This window comes from Drosophila hydei, unplaced genomic scaffold (genome assembly GCF_003285905.1).
Source record: "Drosophila hydei strain 15085-1641.00,03,60 unplaced genomic scaffold, DhydRS2 tig00008148-arrow-arrow-pilon, whole genome shotgun sequence".
Taxonomy (NCBI): Eukaryota; Metazoa; Arthropoda; class Insecta; order Diptera; family Drosophilidae; genus Drosophila; species Drosophila hydei.
The window spans coordinates 113166-127257 of record NW_022045852.1 but is presented as its reverse complement, the minus strand read 5'-3'; the positions used below and the strand labels follow the sequence as shown (position 1 = coordinate 127257).

The 14092-nt window shown below is 43.3% G+C and overlaps 4 protein-coding genes across 4 annotated transcripts; 2 read left to right on the top strand and 2 right to left on the bottom strand.

Moving 5' to 3' along the window:
* Positions 1 to 130: 130 nt before the first annotated feature.
* On the top strand, positions 131 to 1863 carry LOC111598454 (alanyl-tRNA editing protein Aarsd1-B). Its single transcript, XM_023313712.2, has 3 exons — positions 131 to 470; positions 535 to 1310; positions 1364 to 1863. Exons 1-3 carry the CDS (start codon positions 432 to 434, stop codon positions 1845 to 1847), a joined length of 1299 nt encoding a protein of 432 aa, XP_023169480.1. The 5' UTR covers positions 131 to 431; the 3' UTR covers positions 1848 to 1863.
* Positions 1864 to 1879: 16 nt separating this feature from the next.
* Positions 1880 to 2714, bottom strand: LOC111598463 (mitochondrial import inner membrane translocase subunit Tim29). Its single transcript, XM_023313723.1, has 2 exons — positions 2638 to 2714; positions 1880 to 2578 (listed from the first exon to the last, which is right to left on the bottom strand). Exon 2 carries the CDS (start codon positions 2567 to 2569, stop codon positions 1994 to 1996), a length of 576 nt encoding a protein of 191 aa, XP_023169491.1. The 5' UTR covers positions 2570 to 2578; positions 2638 to 2714; the 3' UTR covers positions 1880 to 1993.
* Positions 2715 to 3005: 291 nt separating this feature from the next.
* On the top strand, positions 3006 to 11550 carry LOC111598441 (maestro heat-like repeat-containing protein family member 1). The gene is made up of 8 exons (XM_023313686.2): positions 3006 to 3739; positions 5269 to 5446; positions 5510 to 7953; positions 8024 to 8672; positions 9534 to 10011; positions 10073 to 11161; positions 11226 to 11328; positions 11390 to 11550. Exons 1-8 carry the CDS (start codon positions 3655 to 3657, stop codon positions 11530 to 11532), a joined length of 5169 nt encoding a protein of 1722 aa, XP_023169454.2. The 5' UTR covers positions 3006 to 3654; the 3' UTR covers positions 11533 to 11550.
* Positions 11551 to 12157: 607 nt separating this feature from the next.
* On the bottom strand, positions 12158 to 14042 carry LOC111598448 (aladin). Its single transcript, XM_023313702.2, has 4 exons — positions 13562 to 14042; positions 13204 to 13494; positions 12767 to 13140; positions 12158 to 12505 (listed from the first exon to the last, which is right to left on the bottom strand). Exons 1-4 carry the CDS (start codon positions 13963 to 13965, stop codon positions 12162 to 12164), a joined length of 1413 nt encoding a protein of 470 aa, XP_023169470.1. The 5' UTR covers positions 13966 to 14042; the 3' UTR covers positions 12158 to 12161.
* Between the last annotated feature and the right edge of the window lie 50 nt (positions 14043 to 14092).

Sequence of the window (14092 nt, the reverse complement as noted above, 5' to 3'; positions counted from 1 at the left end):
GAAATTTAAACACATGCTTAACAGCTAATAAACGTAGCGTTACAGAGAGGCGCAACAACGCTACGATATTTCATTATTCGGTTGTCATCGCTAACAGCTCCTATAAATTGCAACACTTAGCAGTCAGCAACCAGGATGCCAAAAATATTAAATTGGCACGGGCTTTATCAGATGTGTAACAGTTACGTTACACTTCAAATTGAAACACAGCAGTGTCTCGGTGTTCGTTAAAGCATAAACACATGTTCAATAACGTAAAACGAGTAAATCAACAACGTAAAATATCTAATTGACGCAGCACAACGTAATCCACACGTTACGATATTTAGTGCCCGCATTTGTTTTGTTGTTATCGCTACTTACAGGCACTGTATATTGCAACAGTTGCCAAAAGATTTCATAATTAACCCAAGCAAATTGGTATTGACAACATGGTCTTTAAATGCCAAGAAGACAGCTTCCTAAAACAGGTGAGCAACAGAAATCCCTTGCTAATAATGTGAAAAGCGGCATTATCGCCCTAATCTCTTACAGTTCCGGACGACCGTTGTCTCCTGCGACTATGCCACCTTGGAGTGGACTGGCGAAGATAGTAGCAGCACAGAGCCACGAAAACTACGCGGCTTCAATGTGATCTGCGAGAATACCATTCTGTTTCCAGAGGGCGGAGGCCAGCCCTGCGACTACGGCACCATCAATGGACAGCCGGTTCGTAGTGTCCTGCGCAAAGGAAGTACGGCGGTTCACTTTGTGGAGTCGCCAACCTGCTTTGAGGAGGGTGCCGAGGTGCAGCAGCATTTGGATTGGGCCCGACGCCTAGACCACATGCAACAACATTCGGGTCAGCATCTGATTACCGCCCTGTTTGATCGAGAGTTCAAGTATGACACCACATCCTGGTCACTGGGCGGCAACGTTTCTTACATACAACTGAGCACACCACATCTGATTAGCCGAGAGTCACTCGACTTGATTGAGCGACAAGCCAATGATCTAATACGTGAGGGTCGCCCCGTCAGCGTACTGCTCGTAGACCCGGAAGTGGCACAAGAGTTTCAAGATGCACGTGCACCTCGTGGACTTCCCAAGGATCATGAGGGACTTGCACGTGTAGTTCGCATTGAGGGAATAGAGTCGAACATGTGCTGCGGCACACACGTCACCGATCTGTCGCAACTGCAGTGCATCAAGTTGCTGTACGCCGAGAAAGTCAAGGCAAATGTTTTGGTTTACTTTGTTGTAGGCGAACGTGCTTTAAGGAAGCTTGGTGAGATTTTCACACGCGAGCAGCAGCTCACAGTGGCGCTTAAGTAAGAAATCTCATTTCACGATAAACTATTGGTAATTAAGGTAAATGTTTTAGGGGCGGACCACAGCAGCATCTGGAACTTGTTCAAAAGCTTCATCAAAATATAAAATCCACACGAAAATCGTTTCAACAGCTGCTCAAAGATTTCGCCAATGCTGCAGCCGATCGCCTGGAGAATCTACCAAAAGCCGCGCGACCCAAATACTTCGCACTGCATCGCCGTGACGGCATCGAAGTAGACTTCATCAACACATTTTTGCGTAACGCCCCAGAGGAAATATTCTATTTCCTTACCGTCTCTGAGGGCGTGGCTAGTAGCAATGGAGCTAAGGGGCACATGGTACTGCGCGGGCAGCCGGCGTTGGTGGAGCAGTTTGGGCCACAATTTATGGAACTTCTCGAAGGCAAGGGCAATGGCAAGGACAACAACTTTCAGGGGAAGATCACAAATCTGGCCAAACTGCAGGATTGCAATGCGCTGCTGGAAGCGCATTTTAAGCCAAAGAAAACGAACTTAGATCCACCAATCGCTTCGTGAAATGGCATACATTTTTACATTTCAAATGCTAATTTGTACTATTTGGCATTTTTGTTCTTTAAAAGATGTACATTTTATGATATTAAACATAACTAAGCTGAGGTAACAGACACGATATCTAAATGGAGCATTCAAGAGCAGCAGCATCACAGATAATTAATATCGTAGTTGCGCATCTTCCACTTAAGACGCCAGAACTGATTCCAGAAACCTACGTCGATGATGCGCTCATAGAAATTTATATAACCCACTGTCGTATATTCACAGATAGCCGGGTAGGTGCAATCATCATCATCATACAAGTCCACCCACATGAGCGTGAAGAACCCAAGAGAGAGGAGGCGCAACTTCTTCTGATTAATGGCACGCTCCAGCATAATCAGGTATTCAGCTGACTCGGGATTCTGTTGGGCCGGTGGCAGAGTTATCATGCGGTTTGTTTGTTTGCGCAACAGCGTCATGAAGGCGAGGTTGTCTGGATTGCGCTTGGCCATCTGGTATAAAGCGACAATGCCTGTGCCGTAGGCGATCGATTTCTTGGGCTTGGAATAGGACTCCTTGATAACACCAAGGCCCACTTCTGAATAGTCACGCAGCAGTCCTTTCCAGTAGTTTGCCCACTTCTCGACGACAGTGCCCTTAAAGCGAGCAGGCAGCGTAAATTTCTCCTCTAAGCGCGCACGCAACGCTGTCATACGGCTGCCCACTTTTAACAAACGCATTATGCGGCACTGTAAGAAATAATGTAATTCAGGTTTATGCAACTAAAACTAAGAATCCAAATTTTTACGTTTTGTCCCGAAGTTTAGATTAATTATCGAAAGTAATGTGTTACGTTGTGATAGCTTGATATTTTTCTCATATGCTTGAGCTATCGAAAACTATCGATAGACTTGCGGTGGTATCTAGACAAAAACGCTTTTAATTGGACTAATGTGTTATTGTGATTAAAAATCTTAACGGACATTGCTCAAAACTCATCTTGTTTATTTTTATTTAATTTAATATTATATATAACTCTACTTGGCATTAAAAATTTTTAACCAATTATTAATTCCGTTGATTGACTTTCCGTTACAAATTTCCACAGACTGACACTTAATTGAAATTCAATAGGCAAACTATCGAATGATCTTCTAAAATTGGCTGTTTTCGAACTTATGTTTGTGTTACAAGCCGATATACCGATATCGTTGACAATTACAGTGTTGTTTTGACATTGGTTCTGCCCGCGCACAGCGAGATAATTGCATAAAAAAGCAAAACAAATGTTATTTTCAGACTTTTTAATAACTATTGTGTTGAAATCAATCGCGCGTGTATACGTTGCGTCCACAGTCTGATTCATGCCAACGTCACACAATATCTACTCCAACTACTCACACAGTCGCATACACTACACAACTCGCCTGCGTTTTGCTGCGCGGTTGGACGACAACGACGACCAGAAACAACCACAAATTTTATTTATCAAAACGTCATTTGCGCCGAACACTCGCTTTTTATAGTCTCGGCAACGGGGAAATTACAGTGCAACCGAAGGCGTTTGTTTGTTGTTATAGTTATTTTTTTTCGTGGAGACAACTAGTTAACAATTTGTGCCCGCTGACAACGCAAGAGAAGCCTTAAATTGCAAATCAAAGTTGCCAATTGAAAGAAGACAAAAACTTGTTGCTGCTCACTGCTGAGGCTAAGCGTCGGCAGCAGAGAGCATTGTGAAATTAAATTTGAACGAGCGAAAACCAATTAGAAAACTACATTTGCCAAACTGGAGAAGTGGAAGAGAACTCGCAACTCCACAAAGAAGATGGACAAACGCCAGAGTAGTCCAGTGGGTGCTTCATCAGTAGCAACTGCAACACCAAATGCCGATAAGCCCACAGTTCTGGAAGGTATATGACAGTTGCAATTATATTTATTGGAATCACCTACATACATATGTGAGCATATACATACATGCATACGTATGTATGTGTTTATTTTCATATGCATGATACACCAGGCAACGTAAACACATATATATATATATATATATATATATATATATATATAAGTATATATATATATATATATATATATATACTTATATATATATATATATATATATATATATATATATATATATATATATATATATATATATATATATATATATATATATATATATATATGCTAATATATATACATATTAGCATATATTTAACTAACGGACACTTTGGGGCTACTTTTATCAGCAGCAGAACTCGAGAACAAAGCCAGCTAGCCAGCCAGCCATACAGCTTTCAACTCCTGCCCACAGGCCAATCTATAAATAAAACTACGCATTAGCTACTTTTGTATCCTAGCAAGGGATATGCGCACGTACGTACACACTAACACACACACACACAAACAAACATGCATATGTGCGCGTGTGTATGTGTGACCTGTTGATTGAGCTATTTTTATGAGAGTCCCATTTACAAATACGAGTCGACTTTGAGCTTGAGCTGCATTAAAAGCAACTCACTCATCTATCGGACCGTCAATGTTAATGCTAATGTTAATGCTTCTATTGATGAAATCTCCCCAGCAGACAGATTAGACTAGATTATAAGCTCTAACATATATGTATGCATATGCATATACATACATATATTTTTAATACATCATAAAAATAAGTATGTGATATTTATTTAAGCCAGCTGATAGCAATTATCTATGAAGCTAACGAAAATAATGTTAATATATTTCGTGTTTTTTAGATATAAAATGGTAGCAACAGACCAACAATTGTATTATTATTTATTTGTATGTATGAATGAGCAGTATAAATATCCCAAATCTAGTTGAACTAAAAAAGAATGATAAAGATTAAAATGGGAATATATAGTGGCGAAAAATATAATAGCACCAATATGACACATTTTCATATGCGTGAACGAATTTTGGGCTTTTGGAGCTGTTTCCAAATGTTCAACAAGGCAAGTTTAATAAAATTGTAAATGTGTTGCTAAATTTATAATACATTTCATATTATATACCGAAACAAAATAATATTTTATAGAAAATGTTTACATATAAATATTTCCAACAATTAGACAAATAGACATTGATCATAAACATAAATATTTATGTCTAATTGGATCGAAATATTTTAGCCTACCAACCAATTCGATGGTCATACGAAATGAACATGATAGAATTACAAATATTATATATCATATATATATATATATATATATATATATATATATAAATATATATATATATATATATATATATATATATATATATATATATATTAATAACTCGATGTAACTGATCTGTTGCTCGCCGCCCTTCTCAGTTAATCTAAACAGAAATTATTTGATGTGAACTCGAGCTGAAATCTCATTGAGAAACGCCCCCATTAACGCATTATTTGTTGTGCATTCCACAGGCGTGATGTACAGCATATTTGATGGACTCATAGACAAGGATGAGCACGTTCGCCAAGCCATGCAGCAGGCGATTGTGAAGATCCTGGAGACGCACCCATTGCGTGCCACGATTATACTGACTGATTATCGCGCCAAAAACCCTAAGCTTAGCGAACAAACTGTTTCCATGCTATTGGAGTAAGTGGATCCGAACATACCCTGCTTCTACTGCTTTAGTAATCTCTTCAATATGTGTTTCAGTTGTATCCATAGAGTGCTAGGGGCAGACACTTCGCTGCCAACGGCTGCTAATGAGAAGCTAATTGCCTTGGCTATCGAAGAGCTTACACGCAGCGTGGATCAGCATGTGCCATTGATACAGAATCCCTCATTGCATATACTGGTATGCATTGGCCGTGGCGACGATTGCAATCTGGTCGTTGAGGCACTGCAGGCGCACAGCGTCTCCTCGGGCAACGTGCCGCACTTTATGCTAATGCAATGCCTCGGACAAATGGCCATGGCCAATACAGCGGGTCTGGTTCCACACATCAAGACAATATTAGCGGGCTCTTTGCCACATTTGGGTGGTATTAAGCAGGATCATGTAAAGCTCGCATACGCTTATGCAATTGGACGCTTCAGTGAGGCGCTGTTAGAGCACGGGACCAATACGCCCACTGGCGAAACAAAGGCAGCCGCCAATTGCGCGACAGAAATCAGCGTTGCCTATGATGTTCTCTTCAACCAGTGGCTACATTCCCGTGAGCCGAAGGTGTGCATGGAGATATTACAGGCGCTATCCAGCATGTATCCGCTCTTACCTAGCGATCGAATATTGGATCAGGCGCCACGTTTGGTACCTCAAATATTAACGCTCTATCGGCGTAGCGTCGATCGCAATGCCGTTACACAGTTCTTGTGCTCGGTACTAAAAACAAATCTCTCGATGCACGCCCAGGTGTTGGATGGTGTGATCGATGCGCTCATAACTCACCTATTCGACCTGGTCTGCGTCTATCCGGACTACGAGAAGCCACAAACAGTCAAGGGCCACTACGAGGTCTTGCGCTGTTTTCATCTGTTGGCTGGCAACTATGCAGCAAAGATAATGGACACGCTGCTCATTCATTTACGCAATAACAGCGAACGAGAACGTATCAAATCGCTGCTCATATTGACGCACATGCTCAATAGCTGTGCAGTTCACATTGAGAGTCGCCTCCAGGCACTCATCGACTGCCTCAAGCAGCTGATGCTAGCTGAGCGCAGCGTTAAAATGAAACTAACACTACTTAAGACGATTGTAGCCCTGGCACAGAAGTCACTCATACGGGACAAGGAGTTCGTATGGTTTGTGGCGCGGCATAGTTGCAAATACAGCAAAGTGAGCCAGGAGCACGGCACATTGGAGGAGCATGCCACTCTGGTACTAAGCTGTGAGAACGCTCTCTTCATGTTGTCCTCAACAGTAGGCACATTGGACGAGCTGCTAAAACGCGAGCTGCTGAACTACTTTCTGCTCTTGGACTACACTGACATTTGCGGCAATCTAGCAAAATGTTTGGCCAGTTTGTTTGCCAAATCACCGCACATTGAGTATGATATAGCCAGCGATGATGATCAGCCATCGTTGCCAGTGACAGTTGGTGTTGAAGGGGCGACAAGCACTGAGGATCGTGGTGCGGCAGTTAAGCGCGGAAAGGTGATCGTTCCTAGTGCCGAAAGCATCTATGCTCGATGTCTAGCGTTGCTGGGCAATCAACAGTGTATCAAGCGATCATCGAACATACTTAGCTTTCTCAAGTACTATCATCCGCAGTTAAATCCGGCTCTGGAAGAGCTCTGGGGACGTCGCGTATCCGATATGCTGTTGCACATTAACAAGCCTCAGGCGTATCTGCAGCAGCTGCAGGACTTTGTGATGGAAACGAACGAGTTTCTGGGAACACGCGATGAGCATTTCCCCCAACGTTTGGCGATCAAGCTAGCCGATCAAATGTATTTGTATCCCATGCAGTTGCCGCACTCAGAGTGGCAGCTGCCCGATCTGAGCGCCGAGCGTGGCATGCTGTTGCAGTCGGTGGCGCTGACACTCTGCCAGGTGACAGACGTCGCCTGCATTCATACAAAGATCGATTTGATTGTAACAACGGCGCGACAGGAGCGTCTTGACAAGCACGTCAAGCACGCAGAATACGAGCGACGCATCGAACCCTGCGCACGCGCCCTAGGCTATATAGCACGCCAGCACTTAGCGCATGTGATCAAAAAGCTGTCTGAACTGGCACAGATGGGCGGTCGTAAGCATTCGACGGGCTTCTTTAGTACCTTGCATTTTATTAAGGATACGCACAAGGAGCTGGAGAGCTACAAGAGTAATCTGCTGGTAGTAAAATCCTTTGGACGCATCATGGATGAAGCGGATCCATTGCAATCGCTGCAGCATCTGGATGACGCCATGCTCAAGTTTTTGATGATTCAGTTGGCCGACCACAAGGATCAAACCATTATGTCAGCCATATTGCAAACCCTACTCAGCATTTGCAATCAGCTTATTGTTACTAAAGAGCAGCTACCTGCGCCGCTCAAGCATCGCAAACAAATTATGGAAACTGTCTTTAGCATACCCATTGAATCGCCTTTTAATGATTTGCCCCTGCTGCCCACCATCTTGAAGCTTGGCACAGATTTCATACGCATCGGTGAATAAGTGGTTGGAGGCTAAGCGTTATATCAATTCTAATGTATTTAATATCCTTACATCTCTTATAGGTGGCAGCGATAGCTCCGAGTGTGTTGACGGTAGCGTTATCTTTGAAATAGCTTGTAAAAACTTTTTCGGGTGCGCTCGGCAGTTGAAAATGAAGTTTGACTCGCAGGAAGAGGATGAACACAACAGCTTTCTGGCCAAGCACCTGAATGAATCGCTGCCGCAGCTCAATGCACTGGTACGTGCCATTGTCGAACTGGATGCATCTCCCTCAACGCTTGACCTGATCATTGGCATACTAGAGTGCTGGATGAGAGACAAGAACTCTGAGGTGCGCATTTGCGCGAGCCATGTGCTTAATAACACACTGGATGTCTACATTAAGTCTATGAAAATTGGCGGGTGCGAGGCGCCCTCAAAATTCAACCAAACAGGTCAAATGCTGGGCAAGATTGTGCCGCGCTGCATCGACTCGAATGGCACTGTGCGCCAGGTTTCAGTAGACATTCTGCAAAAGACGCTAGAGATCGCTTGCATCTACGAGACGTTGACTATTGCAAGTATCGACAGCAGCGCTGAATGGCTGAAAGAGATCGAATCCATCAAGGAGCACATCATCACGGATGAGCCCAAACAAATCTATAATCTAGCTGGAGATATTGCCAAAATTATAGCGCAACGCATTTCCAGCTTTCAGTATTTGCAATTTTGGTGAGTATCTCTTAATAGTGTTTGCCATATCATTCATGGCCATCACTGAACTCTTAATATATGTTCCTACTATGAGTCCCCTATTGCCTATTTATATTCTTTTCGTTATTCATTGACTCTTTAGTCACATAGCCACAATCTATTCAGTGTTGTATTTTATAAGACAATTTAAAATCAAGTGAATGTATGAATTGAAACCCTGCGCACAGGTGTTATTTCAATCACTCAATGCTACGAGGTATTCAGAATCGGAAATACCCAAAATCCCAGTGAATTCTAAATCTCTAGTTTTTGTAGTATTCCAAAGACGATTCATAAACAAAGGCAATGCAAGCTATCGCTATCTCTTTTCAACTAATGTAATTCTCAATTTATGCCTCGCACAAAGTATGCCTCTGGCATTTTGGGTTGGATATGTCCAGTTGACATTCGGCGTGAACTGCATTGAAACACTTAGCCTATGCTACATTTCAAACAACCAAGCTTGTCACCTGATAGAGTGTTTATAGAAATGCTACTCTATCAACGGCGACTTCTCAATCGTTTTCAATTTGAACTGCTGATCCTCATGTGTGCCGTCTGCAGGCCTTAAGAACTCAGCCTTAAGAACTTTTTTGACACATCAACAGTCTAGGTCAACAGTAACTAAATAATACAATTTTTAAGTCTCTAGCTTTAAGAATAGAGAAGATATAGACTTTTGCGGTTTGTCACGCCACTTATGCGGTAATACTCACTAGTATATATCAAGTCTCTAGCTTCAATACCGGCAACATTGTTAAAATATCAGTATATATAATATCAGTATATCTTTTCACTTTGTTAATGAGAATAAAAACGAATTTGTACCTTTTTTCGCAGTAAAACGTTGTTGCAGTCGCTGCGCGACCCGGAACAAAGCTCCACAATTGGTGCTAGCGTTGTTCTGAAGTTTTTCATACAGCAGAAGGGCTCGGAGCTATTCCATGCGATACCCGATTTGGTGAAGGGCAGTCTTTTGGCGCTGCAATTGTGCGAGGTGCCGCGGGCCAAGTCTGGTGTTCTGAAGGCCCTGGTGGCTTTGACCAAACACCATCCGAAGCTTGTGTGCGCGGAGATGCTGCAACAACCGTTGCCGTACGATGAGCATCTGGTCGAATATTGGCATCTAGTGTGCAATGATGCGGAGCTTACCGGGCTCATGCTGGACAACTTTTTGCAGTTGCTAAGCGGCGCTGGCTTGTGCGAGACACAAGATGGGAGCGGCTTGCCTAACGATCGCCAAAGACTGGCCAGTGTGCAACCGTTTGCTATATTCTGTGCAATGCATGAGATGATGCCCTGCAAGGACATACACGATGTACGTAGAAGAATTCAAAAGTTGTTTATTATTTAATATTTGATTTTGTTCGTTTGTGCAGCAATTGGAAGCTCGATTTGCGGATATGTTCAGCATGCTGTTGACTTCATTATCCAGCTATACGAATCTGGCCCCGCCCTTGCCTTTGGCACCGCCGGTGAGTCCCAGCCAACCAAACAAGTCGTCCAGTAAGTTTGGGTTTGTACCCAACAAAGATCTGGTCAAACTGAATCCCTGCCAAATAGCGCTCGAAACGTTCCAAGCATTCCTCAACAATCTGGAGATGGAGCAAATTGCCACAGTGTTGACAGTCAACACGCAGCTCGCTGCCAGCACCGACTGGCATAATTATATTGAGCTGTTGACGCCCATGGCCATTGGGTTGGCCAATCAATTGCAGCTAACCAGTGCCGGAATGCGTCAGCTGGTTAATGCTTTAGGTAAATATGTGGCTTCGCCTCATGATGGCCAGCGCGTTGCAGCTGTTGGGCTATTCTCGAGGCTGGTGCCGCTGAAGCCATGCGGCGAGCTGGTCAGCTGTCTAATGCTGAATCTGGGTGGCGCTCTCAGCGATCCCAATGCTGTGGTGCGTGGACTTAGTCTGCAGGGCATGGGCTATGTGGGTCAGCTGGGCGACCATGAGGCGCCGCGCTACTCAGAGATGGCGATTCAAGCTTTGCTCAAAGGTGTGGATGATACCGTCGGTGATTGCCTTATAAACATACCGTTAGAAAGCATGCGTGGTCTCTCCCGCATACTACAGGCGCTGCCCAGCGATCGGGTTGAGCCCTTCCATGTTTCACTAGCGATACGCATACGGCCCTTTTTTGGCAGCTATTCAATGGAGATGCGTGAAGCAGCAATTATTCTGTTTGGAGACTTGTGCGAGTCGAAGCATGACGATGGCAGCTGTTCGCCCACTTCTTCAATGGAGGCATTGCGCGAACAGCTCCTTGCTAATCTTTTCCCACTGGTCCTGCATCTGAGCGAGAAAGACCCGTCCATTGTTAGCGCTTGCAAGGGCACCTTACGCCGCGTGTGTCGCTTGTTGCGTGCGGTGCGAGTTAATGAGATAGCCCAGCAGCAGCTGCTCAGTGATACTGATCAGCTCAACTACAACAGTTTCGTTGTCGATTTTGTCAAAGTGATCGTAAGTAAAAGATCATAAATATTAAGTCTGCTAATGCTAATGCTGCTCTAAAATCATTAAACAGGCACTAGAACTCACGGAGCACATCCAGGACTTTATAGATTCGTGCATGCCCAAGATGCGCAGCCAGTGGCCAGAAGTGCGCGGAAGTGCTGCCATTGTCATTGGTGGGTGTCTATCAGCTGCAAAGAATTAACCGCACTTTATTAACCACATTTATACACATAGGTATATTGCATAATTTCCTTAGCGAACGGAATGCACAAACCGAATCTGTAGCCGGGAAGATTGCTGTGCTGCTTAAGGATGAGCAAGTGACGGTGCGGGTGCGGGCTGCCCAGGCTCTGGGCTATTTCTTTGGAGATATATAAAAACCAATATGCCCTTCGGCAAATGGGACCAATATGAACGCAACTCTGATCTTTACTAAGTATAAAGAACCATACCAAACACCACACACACACACTCCTCATATATTTATATAGTATTTAGTATTTGTTCGAGATGTGATCCCGCATACGCCTTCTTGTATCCTTATTATGTTTGATAACCGTTTAACTCAATTGCTCTGTTAATCGTATATGCTTTTTAAGCATATATGTATATATAAAAAAGCATACATATATGTATGCAAGTCGTTAGATTTTTGATTGTGGTATATTTATTGAATAATATATATATGTTATCCCATAAACACTTAAAAAGCGCGACAGCTTGGTCTTGTGCACGATCAGAACCACAGCTGCTTTACACGTTCGATACTCGATATATTATTGCAACTGTTCAATAATTACTGCTCGAGCTTCTGATTTGTCAATTACTTGTACTTTCCACTAACAAAGACTATTAGGATCTAAGTCACACTATATTAGCACAAGATCAAATGCTATTTGTCAGCGGACTGTTATTTTAATTCCAATAATGTTATTTGTGTACCTTTATTAACGCTTATTAAAACCAAATATACAAAAATAAATAAAACCTATTTGATTGGAATCTATCAATCTAAGGCATAGAACTGTATGCGACCACTCGACCAGCCGATGGTTAGCACCGAGCAATCGTTATCCTTGTTTAATGGCTGAAAGCAAATGAAGCTGGGATACTCCGAAAGTGATTGGCCATTTAAATAGTAGCCACCCGATATTTGCAGATCATACTTTTGAATATAGGTGCGAAAGATGGCTATAGAATTAGTTGACTTAAATGTTATCACAATATATTTGCCATGCGGATCCCATGCCAGTTGTTGGGCAGTGCCTCCAATGAGTGTGTGATTGATGCTATCCAGGCTGCATGCGTTCAGATCGGCAACCGGCATCACTTCCCTGTCATCCGATTTTGCTGTGCAAAAATTAAATTTCAAATATAAGTGCAATTCAAATTTAATTTCAATTAACAATTGATTTAGTATAAAGATTGTGGGCAGCATTATACAGACGATCTGGAAGCTTGAGCAGTCGCCTACCTGTTGCATGCCAACCTAACAAGTTTTAACATTTCTCTAGGGTAAGCTGCATAGCACGTGCTCGCGTTAAATTCTGGACAAGCACGCTGCTTGGCCCACCCGTACATTTGAAGATCTAGAATAAAACATTTACTTACAAGTCATAAGATGTAACTGCACGAACTGAAGACGATACAAGATAGGATCTGCAGTGTTTACGAAAAGCAAAAACCGACCGCAGGGCGACCAACAAGTGGCCTGAACGTTTCCGCCGTCGCATACCCAACGATCCGAAGTCCATTTATCGTGACATTTCCACACCCGGAATACGCGATCTACAGTTGCCGCAAAAATCCACTCGTTGCCTGGCGACCAGCTGAGCAGCGAGCCAGGCGGACCGAGCCGCTTCAGTGGCTTCATCCTTTTGCTATCCGGATGCCAAATGAGTATGGCGCGATCGCCAATAGAAGAGCTGGCCAGCAGTGTGCCATCCTTGTTCCACTTCAAGGAGCTAATGGGCAGATTATCCGGACTGCAAATACAATAGAACGAAAGCTAAGATATGTAGCAGACGATATTATGACGATTGACGCACTGTTTCAATGTGTGGCTGGGATTGATGGTGCGACCCAGATGCAGATTATTATCAATTATCCAAAAGCACAAGCCCTGGCTACAGCCAACCACCAGCTCAAAGGCGCACAACGGTCGCCAGGCCATGCATGTGATCTGACTTTGTGTTGGACTCTTCAGAACGTGGCCCATGCCGGCATTATTATCCGTTGTTCTGCCATAGATGCGCACGACGTCATCCACGCCGGCTACGGCTAGCTTGAAAAGATGAACATGCCACGCAATGTAGCGCACAGAACTGTTTATCCAGTCTCTGAAAATGTTTGTCCATTAATATTATCAAATATATATGTTTTAAATTGAATAGTAATATATCGAACCTCGTCTCGGCATACTGAGCAATTCGCTCTGCACTCAGTTGCTGTGTGTGCGGAAATACTTTCAGTTTAATTTTGTTATAGAGATCCAGCAGATATGCAATGGAGTCAGCTGTTTTACTTATTAGTGGCGCCTGTTCGCGGGTTTTTTCGCTTCGCGCCTCCGCCAAAGATTCCCAAAAGCCGCCATCGAAAAAGGTGCGCGAAATACGCTTTGGCACGCTTTCCGTTTCGACCGGTATGAAGCTGTGTCCGATTGTGATGCGATTAGCTGATGGATTAATTAGCTCGTTCTTTAAATTAATTATTGGATATTGATCTAATTCAGAAATATAATTATAGCGCTGTCCAGCACTCGTTGGCGACGACAAAGAAGGAATTTCTTTCAAATTGCTTAACGATGCCATTTAAATATATTGTGCTTGTTGAGCATTGGTTGGATGACATTTACGTACCCGTTACTTGTCACGAATATGCAAACAACTTGCAACCGCGCTGCCAACCTTCAATAGAAAATGAATACATCGGAACGAA